We start from the raw sequence: 24,957 nt of genomic DNA, 5'->3' as shown, positions 1-24,957 counted from the left end.
CATGGTATTTCATATTTTATTCAATTTTTAATTTGGTTTCCATTATTAACTCTCAAAACAAAAGGATTTCCAGTTTAAAAAACAATGCACTGACCACATAATTCCTTTTTCATTTATACAGTTATACAAATATCCTAAATACACATTTGTGTTCAAGGATGGCAAATAAGATTAACTGTACAGTACAGAAGGAAAGAAAATATCTTAAGCATATTTAGAAGCAATAGAAATGTCTATACAAAACAAGCAAAATGGAATAAATTTTTTAATTTTATTTTTAAAGTATTGCAACAGGCCCACAGGTTTGTAACAAAAATGTCTTTGCACAGTTCCTCACAATGCCCCATTAGTAGCTAAAGCAAGACAGCGTCTTTAGAAAAGAATGTTTCAAAAATGCTACACATGGTACTATTTGCACAGTTTGATCAAAGTAACAAATCTACCTTTCAGTCAAGCAAAGCCTAGAGGAGATATACCAACAACGTGAAGATCATTGTATAAAAGTCATTGCACATTAATTTACTCAGTTGTTTGAAAAGTAAAAAAGTGTATTTACAAAATATTTTGCAGTCAAAATTATAAAGTGAGTGGATATCTCTAAGCAACACGTCTTGATACAGACAGTTTAAGGAACACACACGAATGACTTTCTGTACGAGGTTCCGTGTTCCTTCCACAGGGAGTAAACATGATCTGTTCAAATGGATTTACAAGATGGTACATAGACTGGAGCAAACCCAACACCTGCATATTAGAAAACAATGTTCACAGGTGAGATAATGGGGGTTTGTACACTGTAAGAAGTGAGCTATTCAGAGAGCAACAGGTTAGCAGGAGTCTTCACAGTCTCGATGGCAGACAGACGATGGACATCTTTGACTTGATGGAGGTTGAGAAAGCACCATGCAGAGGAGTTGAGTGGTAAACACTGAACGAATAGCACCGGGAGCTCTGTGACACTGACTCTGCTAACCTAGAACTGGTCCAGTAACTGCCGCAGGTACGGTGCCTTGGATAATTCTCTGTTTACTCGTGAGAGTTTGAAAAGTACTGGGCAGTTGAGAGAAACACAAGGGATATGTCGGTCGAAGGAACCCGTACAGTTCCTGCATATCTGAAAGTAGAAAAAACACAGAATAGGAATGCGTCTCTGTGTGTGTGTACTACATATACATACATGCATATGTATGTATATGTAAATAACATGTTTGCAGACTCCTTCCTTTCTGTTACCTCAGTTAACTAGCAAACTTAACTCAGTACAGAAAATTCCATCTATTTACTGTCCCAGAAGCCTCGCCATATTGCATGCAAAGTACAAAATGGTCTCAAGATTCACTTCGTTTCTTGGTTCACTTTCATTTACAATACATAGTACCTTGTTACCCTAAAAGGCACAGGCAGGCTACCTGTGCTTGCTCAGGCTCCTGACCTAGAACCCAGCACCCGGGAGAGCCCTGCCTTAGCTCTAGTCCTTCAAGACTGACTGACCTAAGCCCCCGAGAGCTGCATACACTGAGACAAAGTCACAGCTGAGGATTGTGATGTGAGGACAGGAGCTACCGAAGCAGCAGTGGAGGATGGTGGGATGGGGGAAAATGTTGGGAAATGATTCATGTGATAAGAAATACCCACTATATACAAGGATCATAAACTCAATGGCAAACCCCGTGAATATGAAAAAAGTTAACACTACTAACAAAGCAGGATGACAGTCAAGACCACTGTGGAGATCTGGGGCTGTTGGCACATTCCTCTAATCCTTCACTCTGGAGAACCCTATGCTCCAGGCTAACCAGGGCCATAACATTCTCTCTCAAAAACCCAAACCAACAAACAAATCTACAATGAGAGATCATTTAATCTCAACTAGAATAGTTAATTTAAAAAGATATTAACAAATCAGAAAACAGTATGAGGACATTAACATTTAGAAATAAAACTATCGTGATGCAGGCATTTCTACTACTGCGCATGCATCTAAATGATTGACATCACTGTGTCTAAGACACACTCCTCCTTGTTAACTGTGGCTTCCATTGTCAACTGTCAAGGTCGGGCAGCACCTGACGTGTGTAGCAAGAGACGGACAGGAAAAATACCTACAGAATAGAGTATTATTCAGCCATAAAGGAACCCTGTCATTCGTAACAAGGATGCAGCCAAGTGGAATAAACCATACAGAGAAGGAAAAACTGCCACATTTTCATGTACAGAAATCAAAGTCGGTCGCACCTCACAGTAATGATGGGTGTGATAGTGACCACTTGAGGGTGGGGAGAGGAAGTAAGCAAAGGCTGCATATCCAGGTATCAAAGTGCACTTAGGAGCACAGCACGGGGATGACAATCCACAGCAATTGTCCAAAGGACGTACGAGAGAGGCCCTCGCCTAGGGTCATGGGTTTAATCTCGGTGCTGCATGTGTAAACCGAGGGTAGTGGTGCACACCGATGAGCCCAGCATGCAGGAGCTGCGGGCAGGAAGATCAAGTTTAAAGCCATTCTCAGCCAGACGGCAAGTTTGAGCCCAGCTCTGGTGTAAGACCATTCGCCCACAAAGGGGAGGAGAGGAGGATATCACTAATACAAAGAAATGCCAATTAATCCGATCCAGTCATTGCGTACTGTCCACACACTAAGTCATCCTATTCTAATACGCAAACATGTAAGGTGTTATAAGGGATAATGTAATGGATGAAGGTTGGGTTCCAGGCCCATTAAGCAGCAGACCTTGGCAGCTTTGACCACACGCATCTGGCTTTAGAGTCAAGGATGTAGGAAAGACATTGTTGACTCTCCCTCAAGTGGCTAAGGAAAGCCACTAAGGCTAGGGAGCATGAAGGGGTCCCTGTATAGAGGTTCAGAGAGTCCATCATGTGATACTGTGAAAGTGAAGCCTGGATTGCCCTGGCGACCCCAGAGCCATGGGAGACCTGCCGAGGAGAGCTGTTAAGAGAGAGGTGTGCTGCAGTCAACAGAGCTGACATTAGCTAGAAATCTGAAGAGTGCGCACAGACATGGAGATACAGAATTTGGAGTTTGCCCTGCTAGGTTTTAGCCTTGCTTTGGCCCAGTATTTCCTCACTGTTTCCTTCCCTTCCCTTCTTTTGGACTGATAATCTATATTCTGCGCCATAGGTTGAAAGCATGTGACCTGCGTTTGGGGGTTACAGTTCAGAGACTGCCATGAGCCTCAGAAGAGACTTTGAACCGTGCACTTTTAAACAGGGCTGAGACTGACAGACTCACGGGGCCTTTAGAAGTCGGACTGAGTGCACGGAATGTGCTAGTTTGAATGAGAACGGCCCTATAGGACCAGAGATTTGAATGGTTGACCACTAGAGTGGCATTACTGGAACGGTGTAGGAGGTATAGCCTTTTTGGAAAAGTATGCCACTGGGGTGGGCTTTGAGGTTTCAAAAGTCCATGCCAACCCCAGAGTATCTGTCTCTTCTCTCTCTGTGTAAGTGGCTTAGGATGTGGCTCTCAGCTATTTCTCCGGCACCATTTCTGACAGTGCCACCATGCTTCCCGCCATGATAACAGACTAAACCTCTGAACTGCAAGCCAGCCCTCAATTACATGCTTTCTTTTTTAAGAGTTGCTTTGGTCATGGTGTCTCTTCACAGCAACAGAATCCTAGCTAGGACAGTGACTAAGAACAATCAGTCATGGAATACATTTCTAGCAAAGAGGAAACTTTATAATACCTTACACTATCAGGTATAAATGATGCTTAGTTTCAAGTCATAAATGTAGTTAAAATGATTACTAAACACGAAAGACTAGTTTAAACCAGTACTAGTGAGAACTCTTCAGAGTTCAGGAAATCTAGAACCATGTGATCACGGTTGCAAGCATTCAGTCTTAGCTACTCTGGAGAATGACCTGAATTAAGCAGTTCTTAGGCCAGCCGGCCTAGACCACATTTCAGAATCAAGTGAGACAGCAGACAGGACAGCAGCAACAGCACTAGACTGTGTTTGAGGAGATGAACGAGATCACTGCACTTACAGCTCTAATTCATTTGTGGAAGTGGTTCTGGTTTAAACATGGTTCACAAGGCACTGAAAATCTGTAAAATGCTACGTGTCAACTGAAGGGTACATTTTCCTAAGCATGCTGGTCATTGTATCTAATGTTACATTATTGCTACAAGCAAACTACTTAGAAGCATGTACTTTGCAGAGACAGAGCATACTGTTCTAGGAAGCATTTTGCTAATTCGATCTTTGCCAAGAGACTCCATCTATCCCCAGTATAGCATTTCTGTGTTGTGGCTGTATGTACTACAGCCACATTAAGGTGCCAGGACAAACTGATGAATATTTAAGAACTCTCCTGCTGTCTGGTAAACAATCTAGCCTGGAACACTTAACTTGCTAAGTTTAGCTGAAATGTTTACTTATAAGGCTTTTACTGGTGATTTAAACCCCGACTGTTACAGCTCAATTCACACCTAAATTTAAAAATTTAACAGAAACAGGATACCTATGTTTTAACTTAAGAAGGCAGACATTAAACTTATAACCATCACTTTACTAAACTAGCGTAATGTCTACATTCTAGACATCTGTCCTCACACCTGCATGCAGGTGTGGTTTTCACCCCTCACCAAGGAAACTCATCTTTGTGAGAGAATCATTACAGAAAACCACACACAACCAAAATGCAGAGTTGTGGAGCCCAGAGAACCTTGTGGAAGAGAGGGCAGAAGTGTCAGTAGCTATACTTCTAAAGTCTAACCAATGTGACTTCTCAAACATGGACAGACTGACATCAAAGTTGACTAACCCCACACACAGAACTGCGGGCAACTACAGGAACGGTGAGAGTAGGAGAAATAGGCTTTCTCTTGGGAAGGCTCCATCAACTGGGGAAACCAGTCCCAGATCACCCGTTAGCTGATCTTCTTGGTCTGGCCATGGACGACTGAGGGATGCAGGCCCCCTTGGCCTGACCACTGCCATCTCTGACAGGGAGTCGTGGATAGTCATCACAGTATTAGGACACTCAATCTCCTTCTGGACACTGGGGCCACATTTCCAGTCCTGACAAAGTCCTGGGGACTCACCTCTCCTCTCCTCCTCATTCCTCTATTGTTGGGAGCAGTGAGACAGCCTTAACAGGCTCACCAAACTCCACCACCTAGCTACACAGTTCAGGATATCCCTCTTACCCATTCCTTTCTAGTGGTGCCGCTTGTCCCAGCCCCTTCTGGGAAGGGATCTCCTAGCTAAAATGGGAGCTTCTGTTTCCTTTGCTCCCACATCTGCCTGACCCCAAGCTCTCCAGGTGCTCCCCTCCTTCTCCACTAAACCACACACTCTGACATACTTTTCCCCTTACTAGCCTCTCTCAGGTAGATCTCTGGGTATGAGACACCCACAGCTCCTTTATAGCCAAACATTTACCCAAGTTACTTGAACCGTCCTACCTCAGGGGTTCCAGGACAGCCTGAATTTATTTGGCCTCTGACTCTATCTCTTCCTTATATAATGTATAGATGGTCTTTTCCTTTTTAGTCCATCCCTGCAAATTAGCCAAGCAGATACCTCTACCTTATTACACTGTCCAGCAAGAGGATAGGGTCTCATCTCTAGGGTCCAGCTGTCTACCCCTCAAGTTATTATCTGGCATTAGCTAAGGCCACTACCATAGATAGAAAACATTCAATCCAGTCATGTCCAGTCCCACTGACAAACATGAATTCTATTCTTCTTAGGGACGGCTGGTTTCTTATGCTTGATCCCTTCTCTCTCTGTTTGCCCACCACCTTACATGAGGTGGCCGGCCCTTGGCCCTCACAGGAACCCTTTCTTCAAACCATTACTAAGCCATCTCAGAAGCCTTAACGGGCCTCCTCCAGGCTCCAACTAACTAGCACTAATTGTCTAAGGAACCCCTTCTACTCTTGTAAAGTCAGAGCCGTGTGGCTGAGGCTGCCAAGCTCTGCTGCTTGCTGGAGCTAAAACATGGCCCTTTGTTTTATTACACCCATCACTGGCTACATTTGGCTGTCCAGGAACTTGCACTTGAGATCTGCATGGCTCTGTCTCCTGAATGCTGGGATTAAAGGAGTGTACTGTCACATTTAGACCTCAGCCTTTCCCTTTCATAAGATCTTTATACGTTCTGGACTGTAATTCATTCCTGATAGTCAAGCTGACAACCAAGAACAGCCACCACAATCCATCTCTTATCAACACCTCTTAATAGTGCCACTTCCCATGGGCCAAGCATATTCAAGCCACCACAATCCACATCTCCAGATTCTCAACAAATTTTATCCTACCTGCATCAGATCTGTCACCCTAAAAGTCAGGCTTTATCTCACTTTCTTAAAACTTATTTATAGCCTGCCTCTTAGGATCTATGCTTTCTAAAAATATCACTGCTTCTTGTAAAATTTGCTACTCCCAGGCACAGGAATCTTCCTTTCCACAGTTATCAAACCAGGGGATCCCTCTCTGGGTCAGACTGGTAGTTCGACCTCACCCACATGCCCAGTCAGATGTTCCAGATAACTTTTGGTCCTGGAAATCATCCTCAGGATGGGTAGAGGCTTTCCCCACCACTAACAGATCACAGACAGTTTCTGATCTCTTTTTCAGGGAGACCATCTCCCATTTCAGAGTTCTAACCTTTCAATCAGACAATGGCCCTGCATCTCATACTTTAGCCAAAGCCCTTAACATTCCATAGTGTTTTGTAAATGTTATCATCTCCAGTCTTCAGGCAGGGCTGAATGAACCAACTGCTCTCCCAAAAACACTTATCAAACTCTCCCAAGAACTTCATGCAGACTGGATAAAACTCCTGCTGTTGGCTTGCCTGCGAGGGCCCCCTCAAAAAACCACCTCTTCATCTTCCCTTTCTAGCTTATGGATCGACGGCTCTCCTGTCTCCTGGCTCGTACCTCAGCCGTCATCTCTGTCAGTCACCTTCTTACCCTCATTATACTATTCTCACACGCTCCTTGTAACTCCAGCCATCACCGCCTGTCTCAGCCTCATCCTGATCTCCCCTCTTCAGTCAGCATTGGACTTGGTTATCTTCTCTCCTCCAGGTCACAGTCTCTCTCCTCAACAGACCCCTTTAAGGTCATCCTTACTACCCCAGCTGCCGGCAAGCTCACTGACTTCCTTCAGTGGGCTCAATTTTCTCATCTCAAGTCCTTTCTACCATCGTCTCAAGATAATCCTCTGTCTTGTATTTCAACCCCAACAGGACCTTGCTCTCTTAAGTTTCAGACGATACCAAGGACGACCAGCCTGCCTCTGGTCTCAGAAGAACGAGGCCTCATACATCTGCAGAGTCCCAAGCCTGACACTATTGGGTTATCCTTTTAACTTCCTCTTGCTCACACCCATCAGGAGTGAACTCTATGCATGGAGATTTGAGGTTCCAAAACCTACACTCAACGGTTCAACCCGACCATGCATGTCACCAGCAGGTGGCCAAAAGGAGATTCTTATCCCTTCAGCGCCTAAATCAATTTCTCAAACACCATTCCCTATGCGTGTTCTCTCTATGATTAAACTAGAAACTACTGTCGACGTCAGCCAGAGGCTTATGGAGGCTGCCCTTACTGGTCCTGTAGGAGACATAGGAAGGTGTTCTACTTTTTATGCAGAATGGGGAATCTTTTGTAGTCTAATTAGGGACCCAGGGCACTCCAGACAGGAGACAGGGGTCACTCATTACAGCTGCCCATCAGGTATAATCAGAATACAGAGGGTTCGCACATCCCACTCTCAGCCCCTAGGTATAAACACAGAGGAAGTGGCCCAGTGCTCCTCAGGGTCCTCACATCCATAGCATCACCCGTTCAGATGACAGTGACCATACATCCCCATCACACTACCTCGTTTCAGACCTTACCCTCTGCCTTCAGCTGACAGTTTTGGACAATGTTGGTTGTGTGTCCCTTCTGGGTCAAGCTCACAGCCACCATTTGAGGCCTTGCCCATTGCCTTACTAGACTGTCTTACTTCTCTGCTTGTCAACTGCTTTAAGCCTTGCATCTCTATCATCCCTTATCTCTCCAACATCTCCCTCTCTCTTTGCTATTACAGATTGCTCTAACTCCTCATGGACACACTCTCTGGGCACACTGCAGGCCTCAGACTGTAATCATCCCTTAACTAGTATTACCACCCAGCCCTAATGTTCAAACACTCAAAATGCCTCAAGGATTTCAGGCCTGCAGCACGCAAGTATGCCATGACAGTGAAGATGGAACTCAGCCCAAGGACAACTCACCAAGCCAGCAGCAAATCGTCTAATGAGAACGCCTTTCTAACTCCCAATCCTAACCCCCAGTAATAATCAAAAAAGGCGGAATGTAAGACAAAAAGGTGAAGGAAACCCACTAATCCCCGAACAGGAAGACCCATCAACCTCTGATCTTGCCCAAGTTCAGGAATCGAAACCCACCAGTCCTTACCCTGGAAATCTCACCTGCTTCAGCTCACTCCCCTGTTGCTTCCCCAGCATGGAGGCACCCTCCTGGGTTTCTCCCTCACAGTGTGACTTTGTGGTATTCCTTGGTTCTCTGTTGCCAGGATACCTCTGGGGACAGAGCTGTACTGCTCTTGCTGGAGAAACCCTTCCCCTCTGGGTGCAGAACTGTGACACTTGTAATCGGGGAACCTCCCCTCCTGTACCAGACCTGTTAAGACTTGCACTAAAGACACCTCCCCCTTCAGAGCTGTGACACATTATTTTTAAATAAAAGGTATTGGGTAGATGGTTATTATAATCTATGTTTAATAAACAATATTCTATTCTATAAAACCAAAAACTAAATTGTAACAAGCCATTTTTACTTTTAAATTGCAGTGTTAATTAAAAATATTAATATGCATGTGTATGTGCCTGAGTGAGCTTATGTGTATAACATATAACATAAGCCAGAAGGCATCGGATTCCCTGGAACAGGAGTTACAGCAGTTGCTAACGGTCTGTAAGGTGGGTGCTAGGCACTGAACTTGGGTCCAGTGCAGAGCAATACGCACTTGTAGTTACTGAGCACTCTCTCTAGCTCCAACCATATTAGGAGTCTCCTGTTTAGAACGCTCACTTCATTTTTCACACTGGATTCACACCTCATTCTACCTGAGAGCTGCTGCTAACTCCTGAAGAACCAGACTTTTTGGGCATTTGGGTACACTCATCAAGGCTGTACCTTCACAAGCTGCTCCTGTTGGCGCTCCAGTTCTCGAATTTCCTGGTTGAGGATGATGGCTACATGCTGAGGCTGGCTCCGACACTGACTGCAGATGCCGTGCTGAGTCAGGCCGTCACACACAGGACAGTGCAGGGTAGTGAAGTACTGTGAGATCGTGCCTTTCCGCCCCTCAAGGTCACTTCTGGAAGAGCTGGTGGCTTTCTGGATCTATAAATACATCAGTTCAGAAACAAGTCAGAGTGATCTTCACAGCAAAGCAGCTACTCACCTAATTACAGCCTTTTCTTTCTTTCCCTTAACAAATGTTCAAAAATTGTTTTAGATAGGGGAATATATAGAAGTGACAAAGTCTTTACGGACCAAGGTCTTTTTAAGACTTATATGGACTTTATCATTTCAAAAAGATTTTATTTTACATGTGTGAAAATTTTGCCTGTTTGCATTTATGTGCAGTACACAGATGCCTGTTAGATCTCCTGGAACTGGGGCTACAGGTGGTTCTGAGCCACCATGCGATTCTAGAAATTGAACCTGGGTCCTCGACATGAGCAAAAAGTAATGGCTACCACTGGACTGGGTATCCGGCCCCCGAGCTTACATATCTCTATCATTAGATATCTTGTTTTGTTAGTCAGTAGTGTGTGACAGCATTTCAAATGTAACTGGAGACATACCACCCAGGAACTCTAGTCGGCATTAGTATTTATTTCAGAGATCAGGTACTCTTTTTACATTGAAATAATATTCTATTCTTGGAGCCTTATAAAATCATTTTGCATAAATATTAAGGAGAAAGGTATTTTAGAAATGTCATTGACTTAGAATTCTTGCTGGTTATACAATTAAAAAGAAATCTGAGTTTCCTGGCTTCTGGTCAGAATATAGAATTTTATGTCAGCTAGCAAAAATTCTCTGAAGTAGTTTTAACCTTAATTTTCTAGCTTATATTCTTCCTTCTTTTTAAAAATCTAATTTGTTTAAAAAAAAGAAGAAACCAGTTTTCTTTCTTAGTTTTGCTGAACATTATGCATTAATGAGCACATTTGAAGTAAATTCTCACAAACAGAAAAGTGCCCCAGATGCTTCAACTCAGGAATTACCTTTTCAGGCACCTAAACTAAGCAACAAGGGTTCCTGCAAAGCTGTGTTCTAAGCTTCTACCCTGGGCGTTTTACTCAAGTGAAATGGTATTTGAAGATCAGTTCTTTCCTCTGGTCTTGCAGGATTATGTCTAGATACTATATCTCATGTGTTCTTTTCCTTTAAGACAGGATCTTGCTACGTAGCCAGGCTGACCTCAAGATTACCATTTTCCCGCTCCAGTTTCCAGGGTCTCTTACTAAATTTGGAGCTAGACTGGCAAGACTGGCTGCCTATCCAGCCACTGGAACTCTTATCTCTGCCTCCCAGTGCAGGGAGCGCGCATACACTGTCATATCTATCATTTTATGTGGGCGTTAGGGATTTGAACTCAAGTCATCGAGTTAGTGGCAGCAACCAACTTTGCTTATTTACTAAGTCATATCCTCAGTCCCCTCCAATGGATTTCTTTCTTTTTAAAAAAGATTTATTTATTTATTTTATGCATATGAGTACACTGTAGCTGTCTTCAGACACACCAGAAGAGGGCATCAGATCTCATTACAGATGGTTGTGAGCCACCATGTGGTTGCTGGGAATTGAACTCAGGACCTCTGGAAGAGCAGTCGGTGCTCTTAACTGCTGAGCCATCTCTCCAGCCCTCCTATGCACTTCTTAAATGTCCACTTTAAAGGCTGGGGAGATGTCTCCATGGTTAAGAGCACTTGCTGATCTTTCAGAGGACCCCAGTTCAGTTTCCAGCACAAACATGACAGCCCCTAAACCGGTAAACCTCCAGTTCCAGGATATCTGATGCCTTCTTCTGACCTCCACTGCTTTCAGATACATTCGTGTGCATATAATCCACATAAGCAAACATACAATCTTAAAAAGAAAACCCCTGCCCATTTTGAAGTAATTTTGTACGTCATTTCTTTTCCACTAGCTGATTTTTTGAGTTATTTTGTGGCTGATCACCACTGAAACTCTTGGGGATTCTTTGAGCACTCCTATAGTTTGGGAACTTGGTAGAAGCTAAGAAGGTGCATACAGAGAGTTACACTGCTCACTAAGGAAGCCTGGAGAGCATGGCACCTTTGTAAGTTTGGATAATGGAGGACAATTTCTCACAGAACATAAATAAAATCTAGTTATACTGAAATTTGGAGTGAAATATTTATAGGACATGTGTTATTTAGTAAACTTACCCTTGGTAATTCTTGATACCAGCTGAAGACATCAATCCCAATAAGAGAGAAGATTCTTGCCAGCGGTGGAAGAATTTGCTTGGTGATATAGTAAGTGGCATTCAGTCTCAGAGTCGGATCTTGTAAGACTTCTGCTGGGCGCCTTATCAACTGGATAAGGGGTAGTCCAGGGGTCCCATAAACAATGACGTACGGCACTCGTTCTCCAACTCGAGGCTCAGAGCGCCGGTCATAAGCAAGCATTTTCCTGTTCAAATCCAAGTGAAGTACACAGACTGTCAGAGAAAGTACCTTGCCAGCAAATTATTCAGAATTAAGCCTGAAAACCAAGAGCAATGTACAGGGATGTATGTACAGGGCTACCTTCAAACTAGATCTCTGATTCTTTGAGAATTTTATACACTTTGCTCAGCTGATATCAAGTAGACAAGCTATAACAGTTTGAAACTTACTCTCTATAGCACTGTTACCTGGATTAGGTCTTAGTGTTAGTAGATATCTAACAGTGAAAGAAGAGAGAAATTTAACTAAACAATCTGACTGCAGAATGACATCTAAATGCTCCTGCAGTTCCAACTTAAGGACTGCCATGGTTCTGCTTTGGAAGACACAAATGTAACCAGACACATCAGTTTACTGCATTTAGTTCCCTAAGCTCAGAAGAAGACACCTTCCAAAGCACAGGGAAACATTTTAACTTCAGCGAGGGTGAAGTAAAGACAACACTGCATTTGTAATGAGTTGCCTTTCTCTTACTGGTTGCAGATGACCTCTGCACTGTCCTGGTGCACTGAGGACTGGGCTGTAGTATGCATGCCTCATTACCTTGTAAGCTCAAGGGCTGGGACACAGGCTCCAGGCCTGTAAGAAAAACTTCCTCGGTACTCCTTGGCAAAGATAAAATCTTGTATGCTGGCCTTTCCTTCCACAAGTTTCATACATTGTCGCTGTACGTACTGTTTAATTAGGCTGATATCTCTGGTTTCAAACAGCAGCTTTAGAGAACGCTCAAGTATCTTAAGACAAAAAGATGCAGAAAAGATAAAACAGCTCCCAGTATGTTTCAGTCTTATTGTTAAGTTTTCTTTAAAAAGTTATCAGATACTGGAATCACACACACACACACACACACACACACACACACACACACACACACACGCCCACCCGCCCACGCTCAATCTTGTGATTAGACAATAAAATGATTAGACATTGGAAGTATTTGAGACTTTATATATAAAGTCTTGTTATTTCTTAGAATATCACATAGCTTGAGAAAAATTATGTTAGAATGATATTCAGAGGAAACATAAAACTTTGTTTTTCTTAAACAGTCAAAGCACCCGGATAACAAGAAACAGGACAAAATCTTATATACTGGGAGAAGCCAATTTAGCTAAAGAAAAAAATGAGAAATGTAAATATCACCAATGAGTCACATACAATAAAAAATAAATCCGCCTTCCTTTTGCCTATTTTAATGGTGCAGGTAAGTGACGGAGTTTCTGTATTGCAAGTATTTCAGGCACAGCATGACCCAGCGTGCAGTGCACTGATTTAGTGGAATTTCAGTCACCCTGGAATGAGTTTGGTTTCTTAGGATTATCCGATAACTCTCCTGTCTGCATCCTGCTCCCTACTTTTTGGGAACTGTTACGTGAGAAGCTATCCTATTTTCAGAGGCAACAGCCAAGAAACTCATAATTTTGATAGAAATATTGATAGAAAGATATGGGAAGAACTCTGAAACTAAGTACAATAGTTTCCAAATAAAAATAAAATTCTCAAAATTCACACATCACCAGTGGTTCCCTGTAATTATGTGAGACACAGTCCTTTAACTGGATGTTCAGTTACATCTGTACGGAGTCTCTGGCTGCTTACTTGTCACCGCTGCCAACAGCACACACACAACTCACCTTGGAAACAGCGGGGCAAGAGTCTCTTCTCACTGTTTCTATTCCTTTTGCGTCAAACACTGGGTCCTTCTGATCCAGTGTTTCATACATGTAACCCACATATCTCTTTTTTGTTTGCAAAACACAAGGCAAATATACCTGTAGTAAAATGGACAAAGTGACTCACAGTAACCACTTTTCCCCAACTGTGACTAATTTTCTTTAATGTTCTCTGTATTGAGATGTCATTATAAAACATTTACATATTCCCAAGGATGCAATAAATTCCTATCAACAACCTAGAAGGCAAAAGCACACAGAACGAATTGCTATTACTTCTTAAAATCCACTCCTTTCTACACTAACTTGATTCTACTTCGAGTGAAACTATTTTCCCAAAGCCACTGATCAATATGTATTAACTTTAAATTGCTTTATATTTAGGGACAGCGCAAAGCTAAAACTACAAGAATAAACAGTGAAGTCTCCTGACGGCCTCCCTTCTGGCCTCCTCTGGACCTGTCCAGAGGTTCTCTGCAAACACACGCAGCACTTAACATTCTAGTCTTCTCCCTACACTGGAAGCTTACCGTAGACTGCTCTGCACTTGTATATTTAAGTCAACAGTTTTCTGCGGAGACTATGTCGGTAGAATGTGGACGGCTCCGTAGCGACAGAGAAGTCCATGGTACAGAGGTATTATGACTGAGGTGACTGAGTACCCACCTCAGGACACTGAGGAGGCTTTCAATCTTTAGCCATTTAGCTACAGTAAATAACCTTACACCTCACATGATTTAATCTTTAGGATAAATCCTTTTACTTTAAATTATGTTATAAAATTTACCGTTTTTCTTCCCCTTAAGCTCCCCTCCAGAAACATCCTCACTTAACATTTCTTACTTTTCTTTTTAAGGAGACAGTATATTTTTCGCAGAGTAGCTTTGAATTTCCTAGGCTTAAGTGGCTCTCCTCTGACAGCCCCCAGAGCAGCTACAGGCATGCGCCATTAGGTCTAGCCCATTTATTTTTTCTTAATGTAAAAATAAGAACTTTATGTCTGTTGTGGTTGACATGGTAATAAAGCATGTTTATATGGAATGCCCAAGCTTTATCGATAAACACATTAAGTGTACATGGCCTTAATATTTCAATTAAAAGGCAGAAATGATCAGAAGGAATAAAAAAAAATGAAACTATTCTAAGATATTAGAAATCTATTTAAACATAGGGCTCAGAAAAGTTAAAAAACAAACTAAAAACAAGAAAGTTATTCACATTAAAATTAACAAAAACAAAGGTGGGAAAATGGTTTTCACTCAGTACAAGGAATCTTCTAGCAAATCAATTTAAGGAATAACGCCTGACAGCACTGAGGTGAACGAAGGCAAATCCACGACTGCAGGGGAGACCTCGGCATCTTCAATTCAGTGAGAGCAGAGACTTCCACAACACAACCAATGGGAAACTTGAGCAACACTTCCTAGAGCCTTCTAGCCACTGACCAGAAAAACCACAGACTTTCAAGGTCACATGACAGATCTGCAAAGGCAGACTAACAGAAGAAACAATTTCGACAACTCTATGAGCCACTGAAATCACACAAAGTTTATTCTTTGACCATAATGCAGCCGAATTACACCACTAACAAGGGTCTCTTACACAACCCCTAGCCATGAGAAGCCAGCACATTCCTAAGTAACCTACGGGACATTGTCACTGAGGTGAATAAAGAAAGAAAACAAAAATGTTAAACTTGTACCTTGGCAGGTTTAGGCAGAAATAATTATATCTTTCGAAGCTTATAACAGATTTAAAAATCAACGAACCATAGTTACAAATTAAGAGATGAGAAAACAAAGCCAACTAAACCCATAGTAAGCAGACCGACAGTGGAAGTTTTTCAAAGTTGTTTTTTAAAAAAGTTCAATAAAACCCACCATACAACTCACAGACCATATGAAGCTCAAGGAGAAGGAAGACCAAAGAGTGGATGCTTCAGTCCTACTAAGAAGGGGGAGCAAAATAATCATAGGAGGTAGAGGATGGGAGGGACTTGGGATGAAGAGAGGACGGGGAGGGGAAAAGGGGGCAGGATCAGGTGTGGGAGGAGATGGGGGAGATGTACGGGTCGGCAAACTGAACAGAGGTGTGTAGCAATGGGGCATGGGAATCTGGGGGTAGTCACCAGAAAGTCCTAGGCCAGGAAAGCAAGAGCATTCCCGGACCCTATGGGGATGACATTAGCTGAAATACCCAACAAAGAGGAGGGAGGACCTGTTGGGACCATATCCAGAGGTTAGGCATGGCCCCTGGTTGAGGGATGGGGCCACCCCACTCATCTCCAAAATTTTAACCCAGGATTGCTCTTGTCTAAAGGAAACAGAGGGACAAAGAGTGGAGCAGAGCCTGAAGGAAAGGCCATCCAGAGACTGCCCCACCTGGGGATCCATCCTACATGCAGTCACCAAACCCAGACACTCTTGCTGATGCCAAGAAGTACATGCTGACAGGAGCCTGATATGGCTGTCTCCTAAGAGGCTCGGCCAGAGCTGGACCAATGCAGATGCTTGCAGTCAATCATCAGGACTGAGCATGGGGACTCCAATGGAGGAAGTTAGGGGAAGGACTGAAGGAGTTGAAGGGTTTGTAAGCCCAAAGGAAGAACAACAATATCAACCAACCAGACCCATGGCTCCAGCTGCAGATGTAGCAGAGGATGGCCTTGTCTGGTATCAATGGAAGAGGGGGCCTTTGGTCCTGTGGAGGATGGTGCCCCGGTGCAGGGGAGTGCTAGGGAGGTGAGGTGGGGGGGCACCCTCATAGAAGCAGGTGGGGGGGGATGGGATAGGGGGTTTTTGGTGTGGCAACCGGGAAAGGTGATAACATTTGAAAGTAAATAAAATATCCAATAAAAAGTGCAATAAAGCAATAAACGTGTAGCTAGAGTAGAATGAAGAAAGAAAACTCATAAACTACTAACCATCATAAATGACAGGATGTCACCAGACACTCTGGATACTAAAGCAATGAAGAAACATGAAGGACTCCCGCCAACAAACAGGACACTTAAAAGGAAGGAATTCTGTGGCAACCAAGTCACTGAAGCAGGCAAGAGAAGAAAGCTGGGAAAGACGACAACTTTTAAAGTCTGCTTCCAAACAGCTAATGATTTCTTGAGGAAGAAGAAATTGTATTAACTTATACACTACCTTTGTCTTTTAGAATATGCTTCAAATATTTAAGTTAGTGTGTGTTGTTATGTGCAGGTGTGTATAGCTGTGTGTGGGAATTTGTGTGCCTCTGGGTATCAAGGTCAGAGGACAACCTTGGGTGCTATTCTTCCTCATTTACCTGTTTGTTTGTGGGACGAAAGTCTCTCACTGGGACTGTGGCTCAAGACTAAGGGAAGGTGGCCAACATGCAGCCCTGGGGTCCTCCCGTCTCCACTTCCTGAGGCCAGGACTGCAGTGCGCCTCAGCACTCCTGCCATTTTATGTGGAGATCACCAATCAGGCCTTAATGTTTACACGGCAAACACTTTACTGATGCCATTTTATTTTGACTAATTAAAACAACAAAAGCAAATAGTGATTTGTAGCCTGGGTGACCTTGAACTACGAAGACCAGGCTGGCCTCAAACTTGTAGCTCCCCTCTGCTGCAGTCCCAAGAGCTAGGACTGGGGTCTGTGGGAGTGGGCATCCCGCTCCGGTGACTTCAGCCCTTACTTGTTGACTGCCGAGGCAGGTCAGCCTTTGTAACTTCTCAGCTGAGGGCACCTTCTGACATGTTGGCTGTTTTTTTTTAGCATTAAGGCCTGTTTTACATCAAAAATAAATGAAACTACCTTTTCACATTTTAAGATATTTCTAAAAAATAAAATTTCTTAAAAAAAAAAAAAATGAGGAGGCCCGGTGGATCCAGCTCAGTGGCAGCCTTGTTAGTATAAACTGAGCCCTAACATCATACACACAAACCGCAAACCAAACCAAATAAACCAAACACACAGGTGTACACATACAACTCTGCCAGACTGAGAGAGCACATACACCTACAAACTTTAATATTCCACACATTTCTAGAGCCGGGACTGCTGGGTGAGGGAGTGAGAAACACTGAGAACCATGCAAGCCCCGTGTGACTATTAACACTTTGCTCCCTTACCTTTTCAAACTTCAGTTTCACTGGCTTAGGATTAGTCGCAGTAACGGCTTCAGCAATTTCCTGACCAATCTTAAAAGACTGCTCCTTGGTGGCTCCTTTCAGTAGTACAAACATACTAAGAGATTAAAAATACAGCAGGTAATGCAGAAGTCATCATAAGAGCAAATTTCATCAAGAGTTGCTTCCTGGCTAAGGCAAGGATGACCCTGACTGTTCCTTAAGTTGCTTCCTAGCAAAGCTTTCCTGTTTAACTAACTCCTTCCCCTCGGAGACTCACAGTACACCTTGTTACAGCTCTGAAAGGCTCAGCTCCAACTACAGTTCAGACACTGAAGCTGCCAAGAAGGTCTCAGGATCATCCCTGGACATCTAAGGTTGTACATGGTGCATAGTTAAGTCAATCAAAAACTAGTCTTTTAAAACTGTACTCCTGCCCCAGGATTAACACATGATTGGCTTTCTGTTATTACAGATTAATTTTGTTTTTTTCAAGAATTTTGTATAAATGGAACTATACCATACACACTCTACTGTCTCTGGCTTCTTTCATCCTGGATACCTGAAGGAGTTGCCTATGACATCGGGATAGCTTCTGTTTATGATTGGGTATTTCACTGTATGAATATACCAACGTTTTTATCTATTCATTTGACTCTAATGAGTGAAGTTCCAAAGATTTATATACACATTTTTGAATGGAAAATCTTTTTCTTAGGCAAACATACAGAATTGGGATTGCTGGTTTTTATGCTAGGGGTATGGTTAATAAATGACCAAACTATTTTTATTGTGAAAGGCTATTATTTTTAAGTTTTTCAGTTGCAGGAATGAATACGAACATTTCAAAAACAAGATGCACATATACATACATTTGAGAACAAGTAAAATTAAGCTACGGTGACAGGAATCAGGGATGTGGCTGCATAGGGTGCTAGTAGGGGAACTGAGAGGTTGACCACAGAGGGGTAAGAGAACTTTTTGTGGCAACAGAAATGTGTTGTAACTGACTAGAGTGCTGGCGGGCTGATCGGGCTCGTATATTTTCATATAAACTATATGTTGTACACTTCTTTTAAGACCATACTTCAATAAAATCAACCGTGTGCGTGCGTGTGTGTGAGAGAGATATCAAAACACTATTATATATTTATATATGTTATAACTACTGTAAGACACTATGTATAACTATCATTACTTTACCAGATGGGCCGAGTGGCTGCAGTGTGACACACACTCATCTGGAACAACACTCACCTCTGTTCTCTAATTCTCCCCATCTGTCTCCTAGAGTGCTCACTCTTCAGGACCAGATGGAAGAAAGCACTCACTGTATAATTCCGTTTATATAAAATACTTGAAAAAATAAAACTAATCTACAGTAATAGAAAGTGAGTCACGTTACCCCTTGGGTCAGGAGTACAAAGCCTGGATGTGTGTAGTTTGTGTGTGGACAGACACAAGCACACTCACTATACTTTGAAAGTTGTTATATATTTGAGATTTTACCTAAGAGTATTAATGGTCTTGTCAGTGGATACCCTGTTATGGCTAATTGGATTTGGAGCTATGCTTCAAGAGAACTCGCTTAGACGAAGGAGAAGGTCTGGTGACGGTGCAGCGATGACTAGTCTAAAAAGGAAAAGGTGTCTTTGCTGTCACTATTGCTCGTGAGGTGGCCTTGCTTTCTAGACAGCCTGGCCTGGAGCTCACTATGCAACCTACTGAGCCTCTGCCACACCTGTGAATAGTCTTACATTAGATTCTTATTGTCACTCTATTTTTTAAATAACATTTAAATAACATTCATCTTTAGGTTAAGGGGTTCAAGTATGCACTTAGAATATTAATTAGTATATGTACTAGGGAGTAGCTGGGGATATAAATATGTGGACTTTCTTAGTTACGGTCTGATGAATTTCTCAAGAGCTTCTGATCTCACCTCCTTACCCTGCGAGTATATATATTCCTACGGGAAATCATTCCCTACACTGACTCAGAATTACCCTCATAATAGCTTTCATCACGGTCTGAAGCAGGTGATGTCCCACCAGATGGAATACACATGAATGAGAACCATTACCATAGGAAGTAGTGGTCCCTATGAATTACACTTAAGTGGGTAGCAATGAAAACTGCTCTAATGGTGAAACAGCCTCCTTGGTCCTTCTGACCCTCCGCTGGTGGGACCTACGATTCCTTATGAATCTTGATCCTGGAAACTGAGGGAGGCAGTGGTCACTCAGCACCTACCAGACTCCTTCATCCCGCTGATGAAGTGGTTGAGCACAGAAGCTAAGCAAATGTGCCATGTGAGTGGCCATGTTAATAAACTATAGCTAGACAGATTTTAGATCCTTTCAGTTAAGATCTCCTCTCCACTCTGACAAGCATTATTTATTATTTATAAGGCAGTTTTTTCAATCTTTTATCATAATTATCCTCCCAAAGAAAAAAATTACTTATTTTTAATGAAAGCAATTATTAAGAAAGACATTTTGGGAACTTTTTGTACTTCTAGTAACTTACTTGTACTCTGCTGGGGTGCTACTGTTCTTGTTAGAACGCATATTCTAAATGAATTGTCCTTGCACAGATCAAGTAATGAGTGATGGCCAAAGTGATACTGTCCATACATTTCACTGATTGGAATCTCAATATTCCTGTGAAATGTGATATATAGAGAAAGCACTTGCTAAGAATCACAGCATGGAGTTCACATTAATGTCTCAATCACTGACTAGCTGGTGACACCTTCTTACCTAAGGCTGTGAACTGCCAGCCTAAACAATATCCAACGTTTTCTTTTGGTTCTAAGAGCCTGTGAGTACTGAATTTTGTTTGAAATTATTTTTCAATTTTAAAAATGTTTATATATTTGTTTTAAAGCAGGGTCTCACTGGGTCTGGCTGGTAGAGCAGGCTGGACTTACCACTCACACAGATTCACCTGCTTCTGCATCTAAAGTGCTGGGATTAAAAGGTATGCACCACTCCCTGTGGCCTCTCTCAATTCTTAGAGATCGCAAATGGTAGATAACATGCAATAAAAATCATGCTAGCTTGTGACTCTATGTTAACAGCTAACACATGTAGACTGGGTTAAAGTAACAATTTAAGTACTTAACGCTTTTCTCTTCTCTACAAATTTTGCAAAGAAGTATAACGAAGTTTGCTTTCAGTGACTTACTCTGATAGACTATCAGGCAGAGGTTTAGCTGAGCAGTGAGGGGCCCAAAGACAAACCAGGAGGGACATTAGATAATACTGACAGAGCTTGGAAAACACCAAACCATCTCTGCCTGATAGCAGTGGAAACGTTGCTAGAGCAACAAGGTCTCAGTCAGCACTAGTATATTGCTGATTTTATATACACTTAAAGGACTGCAGCGACTGAACAGTGTTTAAGGACCACTTACAGGTCATCTGAATTAATGAGGGACACTGTCTCCTGCTGCCCTGTCGCACCACAGAGTGACCAACTCCAAACTTATGAGAAACACTTCAGGTTCTGACAAATGGGACACCTACATTCCAGAAGGACTTCAAGGCAACAGAAAGTAAGATGTTACATAAACAACGGGGCCTTGAAAAATAGTAGAATAACTAACAAAACAAGAAAGCTGCTGTTAGTGACCCAGGGATAGGGATTCAAAAGTCATCCCTTTCTTTGCCAGAACCTGAATGGGCTTGCAGAAGTTTGCACATTTTCTGGGGTCAAACGGGTAACTGCATTCGGCTGTTTGTTTCTCTTAGAAGCTCAAAAGATTTCGTGTGTGTGAGAGTGACTGTGTGTGTGTGAGTGTGAGAGTGTGAGAGTGTGTGACTGTGTGTGAGAGAGTGTGTGTGTGTGTGAGAGAGTGTGTGAGTGTGTGTGTGTGTGTGTGTGTGTGTGTGTGTGAGAGCATGTGTACACATGTATGCGATTATTTATCTAGCAAAGAGTATGACAACGAGTGCCCCTTTTTATTGTTTTCTTAAGACAGGGTCTCTCACCAAACCTTCCTGTTTTTCCTGTAATGGTGGCAGTCAGGAAACCACAGAGATATTCTCCCCTTTGCCCTTCTTACTTCTAGGGTTACCCGTGTGTCCATGCCTAGCTTTTCATATGGGTGCTATAAATCCAAATTCAGGTCTTCAGTGCAGCGGCTGCCTCTCACGGCTGCTCCCTAGACTGGAGTTGGTTACTGCGCCTACTACTATTTCTTTAAGGGACGTAAATACAGAGACTCAGGAAAATCATCCAACCAAGGATCGTATGAATGACAGCTCTGATGTAGGAGTACATATTGAAAAGGATTTCCCCTAAGCTATTTCAAACACCCAAAAGAAGATATGAATAAATATAAGCAAAACAAAAAATTAACAAGAAAACCCCACCCCGAAACCTAAATACAACCCCTAATCTATTACCTGTCAGTATCACCATAAACAACCCTGGCGCCCCATTTCTTGGTATCGTTCACTAGTTTAATTGCTCGTTCCAGGGTCTCTCTGGCTTTGTGAACAATGCTATCGCCAACCTGTTGATACAAACACATTGGAGACGACTTAATAACATAGCTCAGTAAGAGTTGAGTTTAATGATACTAAAATCTTAATTAGATACTTTAAAAAATGAAATAATAAAAAATACCAGTGCATCACAAAATTAAAAAAATGAATTTAAAAGAATCGATGACTATGGACTTGCCTTTCAATATATCAGGAAAAAAATAGGACTGAACACTTTTACAAGGCACACAGGTAATATGTGATTCTTGAAAAACTAAGCCTTGTGTATTCAAAGCCTGAATTATCGTTTGTTTGTTTTGCTTTTTTTGAGACAAGGTTTCTCTGTTTGACGGCCCTGGCTGTCCTGGAACTTTCCACTGGAGACCAGGTCGGCCTTGAGCTCATAGAGATCCTCCTGCCACTGGCTCTCAAGTGCTGGGATTACAGGCCTGCACCACCACACCTGGCTTTTCAAATCCTGCCCTTTATACCATGTAATCAACCAGGGTACAAATCACTGTGTTTTGGATCCAAGCATAAGAAATGTAGGTGTATCTTTCGAAAAGTTTCTGTTTATGATAATGTATTTAAGTGCAGAAATTAAATCTCTTGAGATTGATTATAAATAATTTTTGTTAAAACTAAGTAAAAGAAAAAATGTACCAACTGTACAACAGAAAAGATATGAACAGTGTTCGATTAAAAACAAGAAGGTACATAAACATGTCCACAGGGTTCTTTCTCTGTGACCATGAGTTTTAGCAAGGATCGGGGCACAAGCTGATGGAGAACTCTAGGCCTTAAGCAATGTGAGATACATCTTCTTCAGATTATGTAGTTTGGTAAATTAAAGAGATTTAATTAGTAAAGTCATCGAGGTCAAAAGAGAGAGAAGAGTGCCATCCAATCCAAGCAGAGCCTCCCTTAGCGATGTTAGAGTGAACTGTGCATTTCTGTCTTCCTGCTAATAACCAAATGACAGGAATAATGACGCCTTCCCTTTTGCTACAGAGGTTGAAATTTCCAAACTAAATAAAGATCAATAGTATCCAGAAAGCTGTCTGAAGTGCCCTGCAAAGTAAACTCTAGCATACGAGCAAAGGAATAGATGGTAAAACTGGGAGCACAGACTTATTTTGGATTGTAAGTTAATATATGCTGCTGCTGAGACTTTGAGTCTATTAGAAAACCACAACTTAATCCCTTGAAACTCACTGAAAATTAGCATGCATGGTAGTGCATATCTTTAATCCCAGTACTTGGGAGGCAGAGGAAGGCAGATTTCTATGGGTTCCAGGCTAGCTACGGTTACATAGTGAGATCCTGTTTCAAAACAAAACACACACAGAAAACCAACCAACAAAGCTCTAAATTATGTTATCTAACAGAAACTACAAAGTTTTAATAAAATGTTGTTTCTGCCCAACAGCTACCTTCTGCCACGTCCCATCTTCCTACGAACACGGGGGCTGCAGACACAGCTGTGCACACCTTTATGTGGCACTGAGGGTCTCAAGCTTTCTAGTGCGCACAGAGCAAGCACTCTTCTAATTGAGCCATTTCCCATCCCTCTTCTCTCTCCCCCCTTTCTCCCCCTGAGCCATCTCTCTAGCCTTATGTTGACACTAAGAAAACTGTGTGCGCTGTGTGACTGCAGCATACACAGAAAGGCAGAAGATAACTCTGTGGAATCCACTTTTCTCCTTCCACGTTTTTGTGGGTTCTAAGGGACTGAACTGAGGTCGTCAGGCTTGCTTCAGTAAGCACCTACCTGCTGACCTCTAATGCTAGCTCTTGAGCAAGTGTGAGGTTCACTTTGCCTCTTGTGAGCTGTTGCATGTATATATAACATGCCCAAGACACATGTGTGCAGTGGCCAGGGGGTGACACTAGGTATCTTATTCATGGTAGCCAGGGTTTATGCAGTTACACAGACTAGTCAGTAAGGGCCAGTCAGCTCCAGGATGCCACCACCTACTGAACACTAAGACCACAAGTAACAGCTGCTGCCTTTGACATTTTGTGGGGTCTCTCATGTTTATGCAGTAGGCACTTTACTGACAGAACCATCTCTCCAGTCCATGGGATGAACTTTCTTTAATGTAATATTTGGACCTCGCTATCAAATATTAAAAGGAGGCAGTCATGGTGCTGCACACCTTTAATCCTAGCACGTGGGAGGGAGAGGGAGGCAGATCTCTGAGTTCTAGGCTAGCCTGGTCTACAGATCGAGTTTTAAGACAACCAGGGCTACCCAAAGAAATCCTGCCTTGAAAAATCAAAAACAAAACAACAAAATTAAAAGGAATTATTTAGTATCAAAATTACTGTAAACACTGTTATAAACTGTGAATAAATGTGAAAAATGTATATAATTTAAAAATTATTATTGAAATAAGGAAAGCTGCATGTTTACAGATCCAATTGAAAAGAAAGTCTAGTCTGTCACGGAAAGGACACGTTTACGTCTACAGTTTAAAAACAAAGCAAACTTCTTCCATAAATACTCTGAATGCGTTACCTCGATGCACGGCATCCTCCCCGAGAAGTTAGCAGACGTATAGCCAAACGTGACGTTTGCTATTAGCTTGAGTCCTAGCTGCCGGGCGTTGAGCATTCGTGACAGGGCTCGGTCTTGCCTATAAGCCTTCATTGACTGCTTCACCATGAATCTAGTCTTCAAAATTTCTTCAAGCATTCTTGGTAGAACACCCTTTCGTACAGAAGGCTATTGTAAAAGAGAGAAAAAGAGAATGTACAAAATTCCTCAACCACATATGCATGCATATAGATTTCGGTTACTAAGGAGGAGACAAGCATAGTAACAGCCAACTGTCATGGACAGGAACATGCTACTAACAGAATAGCCACAGGACTAGTAGCTGCCATTCACAATCATCACAGTTTACTTCTGTTGAAGAGAGG

At 42.4% G+C, this 24,957-nt stretch overlaps 1 protein-coding gene across 6 annotated transcripts in view; it reads right to left on the bottom strand.

Moving 5' to 3' along the window:
• Positions 1-24,957, bottom strand: part of Rev3l (REV3 like, DNA directed polymerase zeta catalytic subunit) — a 158,187-nt gene continuing 133,230 nt past the window's right edge. For 2 of the 6 annotated variants that reach the window (XM_006256524.3, XM_006256525.4), the window contains exons 25-32: positions 24,554-24,760; positions 21,952-22,061; positions 17,543-17,657; positions 13,399-13,536; positions 12,308-12,498; positions 11,483-11,729; positions 9,192-9,401; positions 3-1,114 (exon numbers count right to left, since the gene is read on the bottom strand). In XM_006256524.3, coding sequence (XP_006256586.1) covers positions 974-1,114; positions 9,192-9,401; positions 11,483-11,729; positions 12,308-12,498; positions 13,399-13,536; positions 17,543-17,657; positions 21,952-22,061; positions 24,554-24,760 — 1,359 coding nt within the window. In that variant the 3' untranslated portion in view covers positions 3-973. Of the gene's footprint in view, positions 1,115-9,191; positions 9,402-11,482; positions 11,730-12,307; positions 12,499-13,398; positions 13,537-17,542; positions 17,658-19,419; positions 20,203-21,951; positions 22,062-24,553; positions 24,761-24,957 lie in introns of those variants that run through there. The other 4 variants (NM_001083966.1, XR_362259.3, XM_063279173.1 and 1 more) reach the window with 4 other exon arrangements.

The sequence above is a fragment of the Rattus norvegicus genome, chromosome 20, assembly GCF_036323735.1.
Source record: "Rattus norvegicus strain BN/NHsdMcwi chromosome 20, GRCr8, whole genome shotgun sequence".
In the NCBI taxonomy this organism is placed as follows: domain Eukaryota; kingdom Metazoa; phylum Chordata; class Mammalia; order Rodentia; family Muridae; genus Rattus; species Rattus norvegicus.
This window is presented reverse-complemented; position numbering and strand designations above follow the sequence as displayed.